At 43.2% G+C, this 17219-nt stretch overlaps 2 protein-coding genes across 6 annotated transcripts in view; both read right to left on the bottom strand.

The window, feature by feature from the left end:
- Positions 1 to 7801, bottom strand: part of Pcyt1a (phosphate cytidylyltransferase 1, choline, alpha) — a 45270-nt gene extending 37469 nt beyond the window's left edge. Inside the window, exons 1-2 of one of the 4 annotated variants that reach the window (XM_031363662.1) lie at positions 7688 to 7792; positions 19 to 23 (exon numbers count right to left, since the gene is read on the bottom strand). Coding sequence is in view for 1 of the 4 variants with exons in the window: in XM_031363665.1 (XP_031219525.1) it covers positions 7688 to 7786 (99 nt within the window). In the remaining 3 variants the exon portion in view is untranslated. The other 3 variants (XM_031363664.1, XM_031363663.1, XM_031363665.1) reach the window with 3 other exon arrangements.
- Positions 7802 to 9762: 1961 nt separating this feature from the next.
- Tctex1d2 (Tctex1 domain containing 2) lies at positions 9763 to 17218 on the bottom strand. 2 transcript variants are annotated; one of them, XM_031363661.1, is made up of 6 exons: positions 16994 to 17211; positions 14284 to 14417; positions 13294 to 13363; positions 11660 to 11723; positions 10578 to 10648; positions 9763 to 10126 (listed from the first exon to the last, which is right to left on the bottom strand). In XM_031363661.1, exons 1-5 carry the CDS (start codon positions 17113 to 17115, stop codon positions 10622 to 10624), a joined length of 417 nt encoding a protein of 138 aa, XP_031219521.1. In that variant the 5' UTR covers positions 17116 to 17211; the 3' UTR covers positions 9763 to 10126; positions 10578 to 10621. The 2 variants fall into 2 exon arrangements, with proteins under 2 accessions (XP_031219521.1, XP_031219520.1); XM_031363660.1 differs by lacking the exon at positions 10578 to 10648 and having other exon boundaries at positions 9775 to 10126; positions 16994 to 17218.
- Between the last annotated feature and the right edge of the window lies 1 nt (position 17219).

Here is a 17219-nt window from a genome sequence, read left to right as displayed (position 1 = left end):
TTAGCTCAAGCTCGCCCATCTAACTCAGGGGAAAAGTGGGATTTTCCTTTTTGGGCTCCATACCACATTTTTTAAAAAAGGGATGGGTGACCAGTACATAAGATATACTGGATCCCCCTCAAAAAGATCTGAACTCAGGAATTCTTTCTCTACAGTCTGTGTTATCAATCAGAACACCGTATTGCTTTTGTATACTACAGTGTCAGGCAGGAGGCTCCCTTCCCACAAATACTCAGGATCCCAATTAAATTGAGATTTAATTCTAGGTCCTCAAAGCTCCTTAACTCCAGAGGTTGGGAGTTTCTTCCTGTGATTAAGAAAGGCTTCAATAAAATATACTTAATTCTAGAGTCATGGTAAAGATCAAATAAGAAATTAGACTATAAATCCTGATTATACTGGATTTTTGTTGTCTGACCTAAAAAAGACCTCCTTTACATTTAGAGGTTCATTTCCTCCATGTGCCTTCTCCCTCGCCCTAGCAAGTGATCCCATGTGGCAAACCTAAGCCAAAAGCAATCAAGTCCCAACCAGCTACAAGTTGTTGGGAAACGGGGGGTGGAGGGGGCAGTGGTACATGACCTAAACCAGTCCACACCAAAGAAATGGGACTGTGGAGATGGAAACACTTGGGCAAACATTATCACTTCTGATTTTATGGATCTGACCCTGGAGTGTGACTTTAAGAAACACTCTGGGACCATCTTAGTGGCCATCTTAAAACTGGGAGGAAAGGCTAGGAAGTCAGCATAGACAAAGAGGACCTGATGGTGAGAAGTCAGAGCCAGAACTACTTATTACAATAACTAATACTCTCTCCTTTTGCCTAAGTCAGCTAATAGCAATTTGTTTACCACTTGCAAAAAATAAAAATATGACTCATAACTCATAGTGCAGTGTCTAGTAGTAATGATCTCTAGTGCCCAAGAAACATTAATTCTTAGTTAATTCAACAGGGAAGAGTCAGGAGAGAAATAAGTTGCAGATAATACAGAACTCCCTCGTTAGCTCTCTGAAGGCAGGCAAACATTTCCTTTCTCCTTAGTGCTTTTTCCTTCAGAAAAGTTTTTCCAAACAGCTTTAACAAAGACACAGGGGCCAATAGTGGACCTCTGCCTCCCCTGCCTGTCACCTCAGTCACACATTCAAAATGTGGACATCAATGTCGCCTCCTCCCACCCAGTCTACTAGCTGCATTAGTGTCTCCCAAGTGCTCTCAAGACTCACAATGCAGTATCTGTGCCTGCTGTCTATCTCTATTCAGAAGCACAAGACCTGGCACTGCTTCTGCTGACTCACCTCGGGACACACTGACCGCCTTGTTCTTCACTGTTCCAATACATGCCTTCTTAGACACACGGACTAAGCTAAAGATGTACAAATGTGTATGCAGGGGTGGGACAGCAGGGAGGAGATATTAAGGAATGACCTTTTTCCTCAAGTGTTTTTATCTTTATTTAATTAAAAAAATATTTTAGAAGGTTTTTTTAACATTGTGTGTGTACATGCAAGTGTGTGAGCATGTGTATTGGTGTGCATGTACCACTGCATACGTGACGAGGTCAGAGGACAATTTGCAGGAGTTGGTTATCTCCTCTCCTTCCAATGTGGGTTCCACAGATGGAAATCAGGTCATCAGGTTTGGTGACAACACCTTTATCTACTGAATTATTTTTGTGCACTGAACTTGTCTTACCAAGCACTTTTTCAAGATGAAAAGATGTCCTGAAGGAGACAAAACCTTACTTAGTTCAGGCATGCATGTACATGGCTGTGTCTTCAAGATAAAAGGCCCCTTTTAGGGACTCTCACCCAACCCTTCTATTACACTTACTGCTATTAGACTTAGCAAGCACCCCAGGGCAAAAAATGAAGTGGTTCCAAAAGTATGTGACAGCCTAATTAGTTCCAAACTGAAACTACACGTACCCTTCCAAACTTCAGCAATTAGACTGATTACCAGAGGGAACTATCTGCAAAACAGGAGAGACGGATCTTCCTTCTTCAGTTTGTTCAAGCTTCTGCCATCTGAGTAAGCAAGCTTTTTCTGTCTGTGGGACCTTTACCTATGTCTACCATGCTGGACCTTAATAAGTTCTGAGAATTCTAAGGAGTGCACCTAACACTCTGGATATTTGTTAATCATGTCATTTACTGTGCACTCAGGCCTTTCGGCAGCAGCATTACCGCTTCTGAAAAGTCTTTTGAAGTTTAAGAGAAGATGGGACTAGCCCAAAATGAGGAAGAAGGACTTTATGTAAGAACTAGAACTCCAGGGCTGAAGAGCTGGCTCAGCAGTTAAGAGCACTGACTGCTCTTCCAGAGGTCCTGAGTTCAATTCCCAGCAACCACATGGTGGCTCACAACCATCTGTAATGGGATCCAATGCCCTCTTCTGGAGAGCAGGTGTTTACAGATAGGGTACACATATGCATAAAATAAATACATTTTAAAACAAAAAACAGAACTCCCAGACTGGGAGTGAACAGACTTTTTGACAGGGCTGAGATGGCCCACTGCCTGCTTCTGTAAGTTTTAATGCAGCACAGCAAGAGGTGAATAGTTGCAAAAGAGACTTGTGACCTACAAGTCCAAAATATTTACTGACATATCATACAAGCTGAACAACTCAGATTTGTAAATGAAGACAGAACTCTATTTGTTTTGTTTTGTTTTGAGACAAGGTATCTGCACGTAAGTTGGCTGTCCTGGAACTTGCGGTCTGAACCCGGCTGGTCTGAACTCACAGTGGTCCCCTCCCTTAGCCTTCGAGTGCTGGGATTAAAGGCATGTATCGTGAGGCCCAGCATCAGAATCAGTTTTAACAAATCATCTGCTGACAAATTTTACCTAAAACTATGTAATCTAAGGTAGAAGACAGTACTAGAAATAGAATTATTTCAATAAATTATACTATAGGGCTAGCAGATTAGTAAAAAGCTAAGCAGATAAAGATATTGCCAAGCAAACTGACAATCTGAGTTTGATTCCTACAATCCACATTAAGGTGAAAGAAGAAAAATCTCCAGAGTTTTCCTGACCTCCATACCTCTATTGTGAATGTATACATACATACACACACACACACACACACACACACATACACTACAATGAATAGTAACACATTTTTAAGAAATGTACCATAACTTTCTAATATAGGGTTAGTGCAATTTATATAATTCCCTTGTATATATCACATTATAGAGGCTAAAAAATTAAAACATCTAAATTTCTAATTTTAACTATACTTCTAAATGTAAAAGTGAATTTCAAAACATAGCTTGCAATATAGTTGACTTTTTTATAATCCTATGTATTTTAATTTTGTATGTAAGAAAAGTATTCCACTGATGTGGTGCAGGCTCAGCATTTAAGAGCACTGGGTGCTCTTCTAGAAGATTTGGGTTCAACTCTTAGAGCTCATGTGGCAGCTCAAAACTAGAATTGTCTGCAATTCTAGTTCCAGGAGATACAATGCTCTCTCCTGGCTCAGCATTTAAGAGATAGTAGCAGGTGGGTCTCTATGTGTCTGAGATCAGCCTGGTCTACATAGTGAGTTCCAGGCCAGCCAAGGCTATGCTAAGACTCATTCTCACAAAAACAAAAAAGAAAAGAAAATTACTTTAAGCTAAGTGTGGTGGTTTGTATCTGTGGTATCAGCATTTGGGAGGTAGAGACAGGAGAATCAGGAGTTCAAGGTTAGTCCCAGTTACACAGCAGGCTGGAAGACAGCCTAGACTACATGAAATCCTGCTTCAAAAAAAAGAAAGGAAGAGAGAGGAGAAAGAGAGGGAGAGAGAGAGAGACAGACAGACAGACACAGAGAAAAACAGGAAAGTATGCTAGGTAGTAGTAGTGCACACTTTTGTTTTTTTGTTTTGTTTTATTTGTTTGTTTGTTTTGTTTTTTTGAGACAGGTTTTCTCTATGTAACCCTGGCTATCCTGGAACTCGCTCTGTAGACCAGAAATCTGCCTGCCTCTGCCTCCCAAGCACTGGGATTAAAGGTGTGCGCCACCACTGCCTGGCTAGTAGTGCACACTTTTAATCCTCACACTTGGGAGGCAGAGGCAAGTGGATTTCTGAGTTCGAGGCCAGCCTGGTCTACAGAGTGAGTTCCAGGACAGCCAAGGCTACACAGAGAAACCCTGTCTCAAAAAATTAAAAATAAATAAATAAATAAAAAGGCAGGAAAAAAAAAGGAAAACATTACTCTGAAAACAGACTTCATGAGGTTTCATCACACCACAAAAAAGAAACCCTGCTCCGTGACCATAAAGTAAGCAAATAATCACATCCAAGGTAGATCTCAATACAAAACCAAACCCACCCCTTTCTTAAGAGTCACACACTCATTTCTCAAGTATAGAGCAAAACCCATGTCACTATTTTTAGCAGCCCTCATGTCAAGAGCGGTTTGTAAACAACTGTGAATGTGATGTAACAGCTTTGCAGAACAGAAGGAGAGGGTTCCTCTAGTTCACTGGTACTCATCCTGGCTTAAACAAAGAAAGCCTCAAACTAACATAGTTTTCAACTTGTGATTCCACCAGTTAACCAGAGGGGGTGAGGAGGGGTGGGAGGGTACCCTGCTGCACACCTACCTAGAAACTGTATTTCAAAACATAAACAATAATTCAATTATTTAGGAAATCTAAACCTAAAATAAGTATAAGAAATAATCCCACTGGTAGTTTGACCATGCTCCAGTGAGTTTATGGGCAAAACAAAGCTGACCTTTTTTCTGTCCTTTTTTTCAGGGAGGTCACAAGGGTAAGGGTAGTTAGACTGGGAAGACTGAGATGTGAGTGTGATGGTATTATGTGAAACTCCCAAATAATAAATAAAAATATGTTTTTATGTTAGAAAAGAAAAGAAATAATCCTTCCTATAATCAGAGTGAGTTAGTGTTAACATCAGGGAAAGCAGCCTGGAATTTCAGGATCCAAGTCTCCACCCAATGAGACCATGTTCCTTATGAGGAGGTCACCAAGAAAAACAAACTCTCCATATTTATACAAGAAGATATCATAAGCTCATTCTCTCTCAATAGTCACCATATTGGTTTTCACTAAGGTTGGCCCTGAACTCTCTATGCAGCCAAGAATGACCTTGAACTTCTGATCCTCCTGCCTCTACCACCTGTTGAATGGACAGACCTATACCATCATACCTAGTCATTTTGCTAGCTTGCTTTGAAGGAAATCTGCAAATCAGTCTCAGTTTAAAAACCAAATTTAAAACAACAACAAACAAAAGCAAAAACCAACCAATTCCCTAGAGAAGTGAAGTTGAAGCATATTCTCTTCTAGTTCCTTCTGGTTATGTAGAATATATGTCAAGTACATACGCATTAGTCCATAAAAAAGGTGTAATTAGTCAGGCCAGAATAGTCAGTTCCCCCAAACCCTAAGCAATTTCCGCTTAAGAACTTTTCTGACTCTTCTTTCCCTGTTGCAAAGTGTACAGTGAGAAGGGTGGCTATTAGGTAGGTAATCAGATTAATACAGTGTGTGGTGAAGTTAGAACACAGCCCAGGCTAACCTAGGATTCACCATCCTCCAGCCTCAATTTCCTAAATGACAGGATATTCACAACCACAGCTGGCTTTCAAATTCCCATTAAGATTGTTTTGTTTTGTGATTGGCGCTCGCTCAAGCTCGCCCTCGCCCCACCCCCTCTCTTCCTCTCTTGACTGTCCCGAAGCTTACTATGGAAAGCAGGCTGGTCTCAAACTCATAGAGATCCTTCTGTCTTTGCCTAGAGTAAAGGTATGTTCTACCATGCCCAGTCCCAGTATTTTTTTTTTCTTTGAGACAAAGTCTCTCTATGCAATCCTGGCTGTCCTGGTACTCCATATGTAGTTGAGGTTGGCCTTGAACTCAGAGATCTCCCTCTCTGTACCTCCCAAGTGCTGGAATAAGACATTTGGTACCGCACCTGGCCCAATACCTTTTTAATAGCAATTCTATTTATTTGTAGACTCTCCAAACATAGAGATTGAATAGAATATGAAGATCCTATCTCTTCCTACTTCTATTTTATTCTTAGCAGACTGTTTTCTGTGTTTGCAGTTCTACTCTCAAACATCGTTCCTATCCTCACAGTTTCTCCTTCCTCCGTGCCTATTGCTGGCAGTTTCTCCACCACAAACTCCTGTATCCTTATTGCTTCTATAGCTATCACCATCCCTATTTCAACAGAGCTTTAGGCTCTCCCAACAAAGACTGTGTTTTAGTCCTCCATCATAACTAGCCATCTGAATTACATTCAAATAGCTTTCTCCAGTTAAGGCCATCTGTTGGAGCCTGTAGCCAGCACAGGTCCGGTTCCACACTCATCTCCATATTTACTTCCCTGCAGTTCCTTAATCATAGAATCATTACAGAAAGAAAAACTCAAATAATCCAATCCACTGCTTCTCAAACTAAAAAAGTAACAACAGCAAAAAGCTAAACACGGTGGCATGCACCTTTAATCTTGAGGCAGAGGCCGTGAGATCTCTGTGAATTCAAGCCCACCCTGGTCTAGATGGTTCCAGACCAGTGGAGATACACAGTGAGATCCTGTATCAATGCCTCAGAACCAGCACTGGTGAGGCAGAAATAGGCAGATCTCTAGGTTCAAGGCCACCCTGGTCTACAGAGTGAGTTCCAGGACAACCAGGGCTACACAGAGACATCTTGACTTGAAACAAACAAACGAACCCACAAGCAAAAGCAAAGAAACAAAATCAAAACACCTTAAGCCCACCAAAATTTTAAACCCAACTCAAAATACCTGTCTCAGCCTCCTGGGTGTCTGAATTCTAGTTGTCTATCACCACACCCAGTTTTCAAACTTTAGCTCGTTTTACTGCATACACTGTAAGATGTAGGAAACTAACTAACTTTACAGCATCACTGCAAACACACCTGAAACTCATTTCATAAATCCTGACTATGTGAACACCGTGGGAACTTCTATTCTAGACCAGCTGTCTGTATTTATTCAGTTGTCATCCAACTAAACTGTCCTCACAACCCAACAGTAAACTGGGACTCATAGTTGGGAGGCATAATCCAACTCTGAACTTCCCACTTACTAACGAAGAAACTAACTCAGTGGTGAATTAAGTTTCTCACCCACGGAAGTTTGCCCGTAAAATTCAAACTCTTGCCTGGTCTCACTCCAGTGAGGTTTCTACTTAAGACCCGTGCCGGGTCACTCACTCACTCACTCCTCACACTCGGTCCACACACACAACTTCAGAGCACCACCCCCAATTCCTGATCTTACATTCTTCTCCAAGTCAGCCCTCAAAGTCACTGCTTGTTGGTGAGCGCGCCCTCGCAGCCGCTGCTTCATGGTCCCTCCGGTCAATCCCCTCAGTCACTATCCATCGATCAGATCAGTCAGTCCCCGGGTAGTCACTGCTGCATACTTACTAGGTCATGGTCCCGTCGCAGCCTCTGCCTCGTGCTCTCCGAGGTCAGAGTCCCTCGCATTTACTGCTCCGGGGGTCGCAGACCCCTCACAAGCGGCCACCCCCGGGTCACAGTCCTCTTGGCTGTCATTGTACCTCGGTCACAGTAGCCTCCTGCTTCACACTTCCCTAGCTGTCACTGACCCACTCTTCAGTCCCGGCCCCCTCACGGTCCCAGCCCGCCATTGTCCTCACAAGCACCCACTACCCCGAGTTTCCTTACCCCAGCTCCTCCAGGCTCCGGTCCCCTCGGATTCCTTCCCGGCGCCGCGTCACCGACTAGCGAAGTCAAATAGGTTGCGGGGAGACGCCCGGGAAACATCTGACCGGGACTGCGGACCGGAAGTCCCGCCTCCCGCCCGCCCTCTTGTCAATTCCACCTCCGCGTTCCTGAAAACCACAACCTGCCACAGTCGTTCCGCTTCCAGCAGGGCCGGGCGCTCGGAGTGACGGAGCTGAAGCGCTGGAGGGCAGGCGTGGAGGAGTCAGCGGTCCCGAAATTCCCGCGGTGTGGCACCTCCTGCCGCCGGGGCGCGCGCGCAGCCTGTGGTCTCCCGGCGTCCCCTGCGCCCGCCGCCCCTCGCCCTCTCCACTGGGCTGGCTCGGACGTCCGACCTTGCCGAGGAAGGAGTTCGAGCCCGCTAGCTACGTCAGGCGAACTCGGGTCTGAGCTCACCCTCTTTCTCCCAGTTGTTTTGACCTAGGTTGACTCTCCAGAAAACGATCCCTAGAAATCGACCGGGGAAGTAGTCTAGCAGGAGTAGAGAGGCGAGGGCAAAAATTCACGGATCAAGAGGGTGTGGTCTAGAGAACGAAGTTCCTACGATGAGCTGGGGGGGGAGGTTGTTTCGCTGAGCCCCCCCCCCAACTTCTAAGATTTTATTTGTGTGTCCACGGAGGCCATAAACGGGGTGACGTATCTGAACAGTAAGTGCTCTTAGCCGCGGAACTCTCTCCAGACTTTTTGAGGGAATTAAAAGTAACTATTAGACATGGCCTTTGCTGTTGCCCAGACTGGCCTGGAACTTACTATGTGTCCCATGCTGGCCTTGAATTTGCAGTGGACCTCCTGCCTCAGCCTCCAGAATGCAGTCCTTAGCCACCACACCCTGTGCGATTTTGTAGCTGTAAGGCAAGTGGATACAAAAGTTTACAGGAGAAAAATGGGTGGGTGGGTGGGTGGGGGGACTTTTTAAGTATTGCTTACATTTAATTGTTTGCATTTTTTTACTTGAAGAAAACGGAGAGGAAGGAGGATGGGTAAACTTGTGCATCTGCTGAGGTGCTTCTAAAAAGAAAAATGATTAAAATCATTAAAAATCATGGCAGATAAAATGGCCCAAAAAAGGACTGCATAGCTGGAGGAGACACTAAGGGCCTCTCTCTGGGGAAGATAGGCATCACAAAGATAGTCGTTTAGATTGTAGCTAACTTAGAAACCTAGGAATTGCCGCCTTTAGTCCCAACACTTGGGAGGCAGAGGCAGGCGGACTTCTGAGTTCTAGGCCAGCCTGGCCTACAGAGTGAGTTCCAGGACAGCCAGGGCTACACAGAGAAACAAACCCTGTCTCAAAAAACCAAAAAAAAAAAAAAAAAAAAAAAAAAGAAAGAAAGAAAGAAACCTAGGAATCTTTTTATGGCGGTTGTTTTTTCTAGACAGGGTGTCTCTGGATCAACCTGCTTCTGCCTCTTGGATGCTGAGATTAAAGGCGTGTGACACTACCACCTTGCTGAAACTCCTAGGATTAAGGGGCTCTACTTTAGTGTACACTTGAAATTTCATAGACCCTGCCACTAAACAAAAGGGATATACCTTTAAGCTAATAAGCTTTGTAAGCCAATAGCTGAGCAAAAATAACAGGCCAGAAGAAACGAAAGCAACAATACAAAGAAAGTGACACACATTAATCTCTGAGGGTTTTTAAAAAGATTTATTTATTTATGTATATGGGTACACTGTAGCTGAACAAATGGTTGTGAGCCTTCATGTGGTTGTTGGGAATTGAGTTTTTAGGACTTCTGCTAGCTCCAGTCAACCCCACTTGCTCAACCCAAAGATTTATTATTATACATAAGTACACTGTAGCTGTCTTCAGACTCCCCAGAAGAGGGTGTCAGATCTCATTGCGGGTGGTTGTGAGTAGTCAGTGCTCTTACTCGCTGAGCCATCTCTCCAGCCCTCTGAGTTTTTATAATGGTGCAAAATTTGAAATTGGTCCCTTGATAAGGAAAGGTCATAACCTAATGGTATAAATGCAGCTAATATGAAAGTCATAAAAACTAACAGCATAAAAACTATTGATGACATAAGGGGTGAAAATACACAATTTATTTTATAAATGATTTTTTTTTTTACATCTTATTAGGAACAATGAATAGAAAATACACCCAAGTATCTAGTCATCTGAAATATTAAAATGAATTTTCCCCTCCTTTTTCTCTATATTTTTCAAATGTAGAAAGGGCACAGATAACAATAAAATCAAACCATTTAAACATATACAACTTAACAGATTTTAGGTACCAAAGTGCCAACTTATTTTTATTTGCTCAGGAAATTTAACAATATAAAAAAGTTAAGGTTTCCTCGAAGTCACAGCCACTTTCCAAAGATTCAGTAGTAAAAACAACCAAACGCTGCCACAACACAGAATAAGCTGTCCTAAAAATAAAAAGACAGAAAACAGAAGTCCATGGTGTTAGTGCTAATGAGAAAGTAGGTCAAGCTGGCAATTGAAATTGACACTATATTAGATTCTTGTTGATTTTCTTTCTCCCCTTTGTCTTCAGAGAATCTAGCTATGTACACAAAAGACTTCAAACTTGGAATGGTCTTCCTGCTCAGCCTCCTAAGTATAGGGATTGCAGGTGTAACCCTCTACATCTTGCCTACTTACTTTACTCAGGGTTCGAATTAGTTCCTGAGCCCATTCCTAACTGAGTGGACGAAGAACATGGGCGACACTAATGAGACACACATAGACATTACAGGCCTCCAAACAAGGCTGAGACTTAACTAGACAGGTAAGACTAAGCTCCAGAATGATGTCAGGGTCCCCTTCCCAGCCCTGCTTCTCCCTGGATCTGCTGCTTGGACGGGAGATGCAACACACCTTTTGAAGAAAGATCTCCAGCTGACTGAATAAAACACACAGATTCAATTCCTGTCTCTGTTCACTGGCACCTGTAAGCAGCCAGGCAGAAGGAGCTCTGCATTTCCAGTTACTTAACTTCGATTGTATGATTACTTGTATTTTTCTTTAGTTTTGAGAAGTGGCTTTAAGATAAATAGATGATTTTATTATTGAAAGTTTTGTTTGTAGAATCTTCATCCAGATTCTTTTGTAGCTCGTTGAAGTGTGGTATGTTTAAATGAACAGATAGTTCTAAACTAAGTTAATTATTATTCTTACAAGGACTGTCAGGACTGGATTTTGGAACACAGTGATTTATTGGTGGTGGTTCTGATGGTCAACTTGACTAGGTTTAGATTCCCTCAGAGACACCACCGATCAGCAACTCTGTGGAGTATATCTGGGGAGGTCTGAGGAGGAAAGCCCTGCCGTAAACACGGCAGCTTCCCACTGCCACAGCTGCAAAGCTCTGCTGCCAGGCCTTCCTCATGAGAGCAGGCTCTACAGCCTCAACTGGAAGGCATCCTCAACCTTTCCTTGGTTTTGTTTTGTGTTTTTGGTTGGTTGGTTGGTTTTGTTTTTCCAGGCAGGGTTTCTCTGTATAGTCCTGGCTGTCCTGGAACGAACTCTGTAGACCAGGCTGGCCTCAAACTCAGGATATTCACCTGCCTTTGCCTCCAGAGTGCTGGGATCAAAGGCATGTGCCACAATACCTGGCTACTAAAGGTAATTTATAACACTATGTAAACATGTATACAACTATGTTATTAGAAGACACTTTATCATTTTCCTGCTTTAAGTAATAATGTCTATTAACTGTAGTTTTTCACAAAATTGTAAAATTTAAAATAAAATCACTGCTGCTGGGCAGTGGTGGCACATGACTTTAATCCCAGCACTAGGGAGGCAGAGACAACCTCCCCCCCTCCCAAAAAAAAGCACACCTTATCCAGAAGTCTAAGAAATGTCTCAAAAACACTAGTTTCCTCAAATTTTAGCAGTAGTCTGATGTGCAGTGGCCATATCTCCAGGAAGGAGAAAGGAGTTTTCCAAGGACTTACATTCATGAAAACATCGTGAGTATAGTTGTCCGTGTCTGCATCCCAGAAACATCGAGCAGCCATGCTAAAATGCCAATGGAGAATGGTCAGCAGTGTACTTCTCTACTCACCTGCCCAAATGAATCCATTTCCTACATTCTGACAGGCCCATGCTTCCAAACCTTTTCACAGTACACAGAGAGAAATCTATTTGTAAAGCAACGTGTGCTGGACAGCCAAGAAGTACAGGAGTCATAGGTGACTATTTGCAACTAGAGGTGAGGGCCCCGAGCCCCTAGCCACCTCAGCACCCCAGCTAGCTGCCTGAAAACTACAGGGCCTAATCTCTCCCAGTCTCTGGTTCTTAGAGTGGAACTCCACTGTACATTACTTTAGCTAGGACATTTGTGTCTTTCAGAGGGCTTAGTTCTTGAAGGATAATAGGAAAAGAGGTCTTACAAAGGACCCAGCAGAATACTTCATCCAACCTAGTAATTTGTAGAAACCTATACAAGAAAGGGGCAACTCTGAGTTAGAATTCAGTCCTTTAACTGGGCTGAATTAGGAAGCTCAGACCAGTAAAATCAATATTTTTGAGGCTGGGGAAAGTGGCTACTGGGAAGGTCTGGGCTATAGAGAGGCCCTGTTCCAGAAACAAGCAAAAACCAGTTAAAGTCCTGAAAGCCTATCATCCCAGCACCTGGGAATGGGAGGCAGGAGATAGAGAGTTCAGGGACATCAGCCACATAAACGTACTTGAGGCCAGCCTAGGCTACAATGAGACCCTTTCTCAGAAAAAATTCAAAATACCTTTATAGGCATAATGTTTTTGTGTACCGTATAAAGATTATCCTTGTATTATTCAAATGCTGATTTCTCCAACCTGCTACCTGGTTTCAATCTGACACAGCATTGTAATCATTATGTCAAGATTCGCCTGCTTCAGATTTGTGTGAACATTGCTCCCCATTTATTCTCTGACTTGTCAATAAAAGCTCATCAGCCAATGGCTGAGCAGAAAAGAGGATAGGGTAGGACTTCCACTATTCAGGGGATAGATGGGAGGTAGTAAGAGGGGATTCACCATAGGAAGGGGTCCCAGAGACATCATGGAAGAACACACATGACGCCTAGAGTGCCAGACCGATATTAAATTGCAAGTAGCATAGGATTTTGGCTGGGGGATAGCCAGATTAGTTTAGATGTTTAGAATAGATCAATGACTACCCAGGTAATATGATGTAAAGTTTAAATAAATTTTGCTTAAATACTACTAGTCTCATTCATTTGAGACCTAGCTAGGGATAAAGAGAAATACTGCCACTTTAAAAATACACTGCAAACCAAATACTGTGGATTGTCAGGAGGTCAGAGTCAGGCCCTGTTGCCAAGGGACTGCCAAGTAATGCTGGCATCCAAGCACAGAGCATGTAACAAGTGCCATGACTAAGTAAGAGATGAATCTAAAGACTTCAGCCTTGGAACCCACCCAGACTTGCTATTAGCCTTACTATTCAGTTGCCAGATCCTCTTCAATTTATAGTTGTATCTGTTAAACCATCCTCATTTTTGCAAAGACATATGCTTACTGAATTATCTATTCACACAATGGATAACTCCCAAGAACACAAAGGCAAGAAAAAACAACTACTCACAATACTCCTTCACCTCTCTGTTCTCCAATCACCACTTGTACCACCATTTTATACCGGTCATATCCCAATTCTAGACAGGAAAAGAAGGTTATCTATATTCAAGTACATAGTAAAATTATTTACTGAACACAAATCCTTAACACAGTAGACATAAGTACAGTTCATAGGTACTTAAGGAATATGATGGTGAGGTTAGGGGTCTGAGACCTGGAGATAAACCCTAACTATAAAGTTACCCTGCACTAAAACCTTAGACCAGTCTGGGCAGAGGAAGATTTATTTGGGGGGGAATAAAGAAAAAAATAGACTTGTAGATATTAAATATGAGTGGCAAGTAACAGCCTGGGTGGGTGATATTAAGAATTGTTGGACTGGGCTGGAGAGATGGCTCAGTGGTTAAGAGCAATGACTGCTCTTTGAGAGGTCCTGTGTTCAATTCCCAGCAACCACATGGTGGCTCACAACCATCTGATGCCCTCCCTCTGGTGTGTCTGAAGACAGCTATAATGTACTCATATACATAAAAGAAATAAATCTTTTTTTTAAAAAATGCAGAGTTAGCTGGGCAGTGGTGGCGCACGCCTTTCGCTTTCCTATCACTTGGGAGGCAGAGGCAGGTGGATTTCTGAGTTCGAGGCTAGCCTGGTCTACAGAGTGAGTATCCAGGACAGCCGGGGCTACACAGAGAAACCCTGTCTCGAAAAACCAAACAAACAAAAAAAAAAAAATGCAGAGTTTGCATCCTAGGTTTGAAGATGGGGCAGGGAGTTGCACGCCTTTAATCCTAGCACTTGGGAGGCAGAGGCAAGAGAATCTTTGAGTTTGAGGCCAGTCTGGTCTACAGAGTGAGTTATAGGACAGCCAGTGCTGCACAGAGAAACCCTGTCTCAAACCAAACAAACCAAGAAACAAAAAAGATGGTGAGCCAGAACAAGTGAGTAGAACTGGGTGTTTAAAGGGAGCATCATTTCTACTTACAGCCCATGTTACCTTTTAGCTTATCTTTAATCACTTCTGATAGATGTTTTGTGAGGTGAGGCATTTCATCTGGAGAATATTCAGCGCCTGCCAATTCTTCCTTGAGCACAGCATGGATGCAGTCTTTAACCACAGAGGGTCTAAACCTAAGTCCAAGAATATCTAAAGGTCAGCTCAGAGCCCTGACTTACCATCACACTTCAGCCTTTTTGATCAGTAGCCTTAATGGTTTTTGTTTTATTATGCACTTTTATTATAAAGGTAACATAAACAAGCAAACAATTCATGTCCCACATCTACATCTATGGCCTTCACAAGCTTCAGACTGAAATACATTCCATGTCTAATAGGCAACCCAAAATGGACATCCTAGGACAATGTAGCTGAGCTGGTTAAGCATTTGCCTGACATATTCTGGGTTCTATCAGCAGTGCCACACATAAAATTAGACATTTCATATTCAGCTTCTATAGTTTTGTCTTCCCTAGGCTAGGTCTTCATAGAGTCCTTTCATCTCAGTTTTCCAAGGACTCAAACCAAAATCCTGGGAATCCGTTTTATTGATGAGTAAATTCTATCTGTTCTACCTTCAAAATCATCATTCTTACCAATAATCTAAAGCTTAATCATTCTTACCAAGCTACCATGTCCACTATTCCCAGTCTACAGTACAGTCTATATAGACTGAGTCCCTGTGCTTTGTTTGTTTTTAAGATTTACTTATTTTTATCTCCTGTGTATAAGTGTTTTATCCACAGGTATATACAGAGCCCTTGAAACTACATATAGGGATGTTTGTAAACTAACATGTAGGTGCAGGAGGTGGGCATGATGGGACAGACAGAGTTCTCTGCAAGATCAGTAAATCAGGTTGGCCTTGAACTCAGATCCACCTGCCTCTGCCTCTCAAGTGTGGGGATTAAAGACCTGAGCCACCAATGCCTGGCTCTTTCATTAGATTTCTAGGGTTTAGGTCTGAGCTGTAGCTCTCAGTGTTCTGACCCAGCCCAATGTTGTTATTTACTTCTTCCCTTAAGCTTTTTTTTTTTTTTTTTTTTTTTTTTTTTTTTTTTTTAACATTTATTTTGTCTCATGGCATATGTGTGGGAATTGGTTCTTTCCTTTCACTACCTAAGTCTTCAGGATTGAACTCTGGCCATCAGGTTTGAAAATAAGTACCTTTACCAGCTGGGCCATCTTACTGGTCTGTTCATGCTTGTGTGTGTGTGTGTGTGTGTGTGTGTATTTTTATTTTTATGTGTGTTTGCCCCTGTGTATGTGTGTGTGTAATTCCTACTGTCTTTGGAATTACAAACAATTGTGAGCTGCCATGTGGGTGTTGGGAGCCAATGGTGGGTACTCTGCAGGTGCCAGCCCCTGCTTATGCTCATTCAATCTTTCATAAAATGCTAAGCCTCTCTCCAGACAAGTCACATATGAACCATAGGATCACTGGCACGTTTGTTACTAACTTCACTCTTCACTGTTTACAAGAGAAATATAGCTCTATACCATTCTATATATTTAGAACATTTACTGAGGTAACAGAACATGCATTTTTCTATATTCATGGGGAAACTGCTTCATGAAGTTGCTATGGAAATATAGCCAAAGCTCCTGTACCTTTGTTTTGTTTTGTTTTTTAAGGATTTACTTATTTTATGTTTATGGGTCTTTTTTTTGTTTGGATGTATGACTAAGCACCACATGCAACTTCAGCCCACAGAGGCCAAAAGACAGCATCTGTGGGTGCTGGGAACTGAACCCCAGTCCTCTGGAAGAGTAGCCAGTGCTCCTAACCACTGAGATCTATCTCCAGCCCTCCATCATGAATGTGAGACAGGGTGTCTCACTGGGATTTGCAGATAAAGCCAAGTTGGCTAGCCAGGGAGTCCTAGGGTCTTGTTTCTCTGTTACTGGATCAAGTTTCTATCACTGGGATTACAATGTACAATGACTTTTTACAGGGGTGCAGGAATTGAACTCCAGTCTTCATGCTTTCAGAGCTAGCACATGACAGACTGAGCTATCACTACAGCCCTTCACCAACCAAGTGCACGCCTTGGAGGGAAAAATCCTCTCTTGGGCCCAGTGAGATGGCTAGCTGGTAAAGGCCCTTGCATCCACACCTGGAACCTGAGTTCAATCTCCAGGATCCACAAAGTTCAAGAACAGAACAGAACCAATCCCCAAAAGCTGTCCCCTGATCATAAGTAGCATTCGTGCACTCAAACACTCAACCATATGCCCTTTTTTTTTTTTCTTTTGTAAGATGAAGCTAGTGATGTATCTATCCTACACTCTAAACTGACCGCCTTCTTCTAGCAACCCATTGAGGCTGCAATCGATCGACGCTATATGAAAAGACATAAGTCGGGTGCCAGAAGCAAGCGTATCCCGGCATAGGTATGCACACGGTAACTCCAGGAGCACTGCTTGTAAACTGCTTGATTCCAGCTTCTGTTTTTCCTGTCCCGCGTGCGCACCCCCAAGAGCCTCCGAGAAGTCAACCACTTCCACAGCGCCAGTTTAGGCTCCCGGTAAGACCTGCTAGTCAGACTGCAGAGTTCGGTGGTGGAGAAATCGCCACGTCGGAAAGCCAAAACCTGCCCAATCCCTCACCCAGCCCGGCCCCTCTGGGAGGCTCCTTAGGGATGCTCGCGCTCCCAAAAGGCCCGGCCCCACTCCCCACATCGCCCTCCGTGCCCTGTCTTCTACGCGCCTTTGCTGGAAAATAGGCCTCAGAATATAGGTGTTCTCAGGTTCTCCTGAATTCTTGTCGACCTCGCACAAGCCCTCGGAGGGCCTGGCCGTTATGGACTGGCCGCGGAAGGACACAGCCATACCCCAGCGTCTGGATCCAGCAGATCTCTAGGAGGACGGCCAGCCGGTTGAGGCAGTTGAAGAACCAGGAGCAAGTTGCTAGGGCAACGGATTGCTCACGTGAC

Source organism: Mastomys coucha, unplaced genomic scaffold (genome assembly GCF_008632895.1).
Source record: "Mastomys coucha isolate ucsf_1 unplaced genomic scaffold, UCSF_Mcou_1 pScaffold12, whole genome shotgun sequence".
Lineage (NCBI taxonomy): Eukaryota > Metazoa > Chordata > Mammalia > Rodentia > Muridae > Mastomys > Mastomys coucha.
This window is presented reverse-complemented; position numbering and strand designations above follow the sequence as displayed.

Excerpts from the sequence above, each read along its gene's own strand:
- Tctex1d2 (XM_031363660.1), bottom strand. The coding sequence starts at position 17,115 with ATGGCTGTGTCCTTCCGCGGCCAGTCCATAACGGCCAGGCCCTCCGAG. Across the intron at positions 13,364-14,283 it reads GATTAAAGATAAGCTAAAAG|AATTGGGATATGACCGGTAT; the intron begins GTAACATGGGCT and ends TTTCCTGTCTAG. Across the intron at positions 11,724-13,293 it reads CAGAGAGGTGAAGGAGTATT|CATGGCTGCTCGATGTTTCT; the intron begins GTGAGTAGTTGT and ends TTGGCATTTTAG.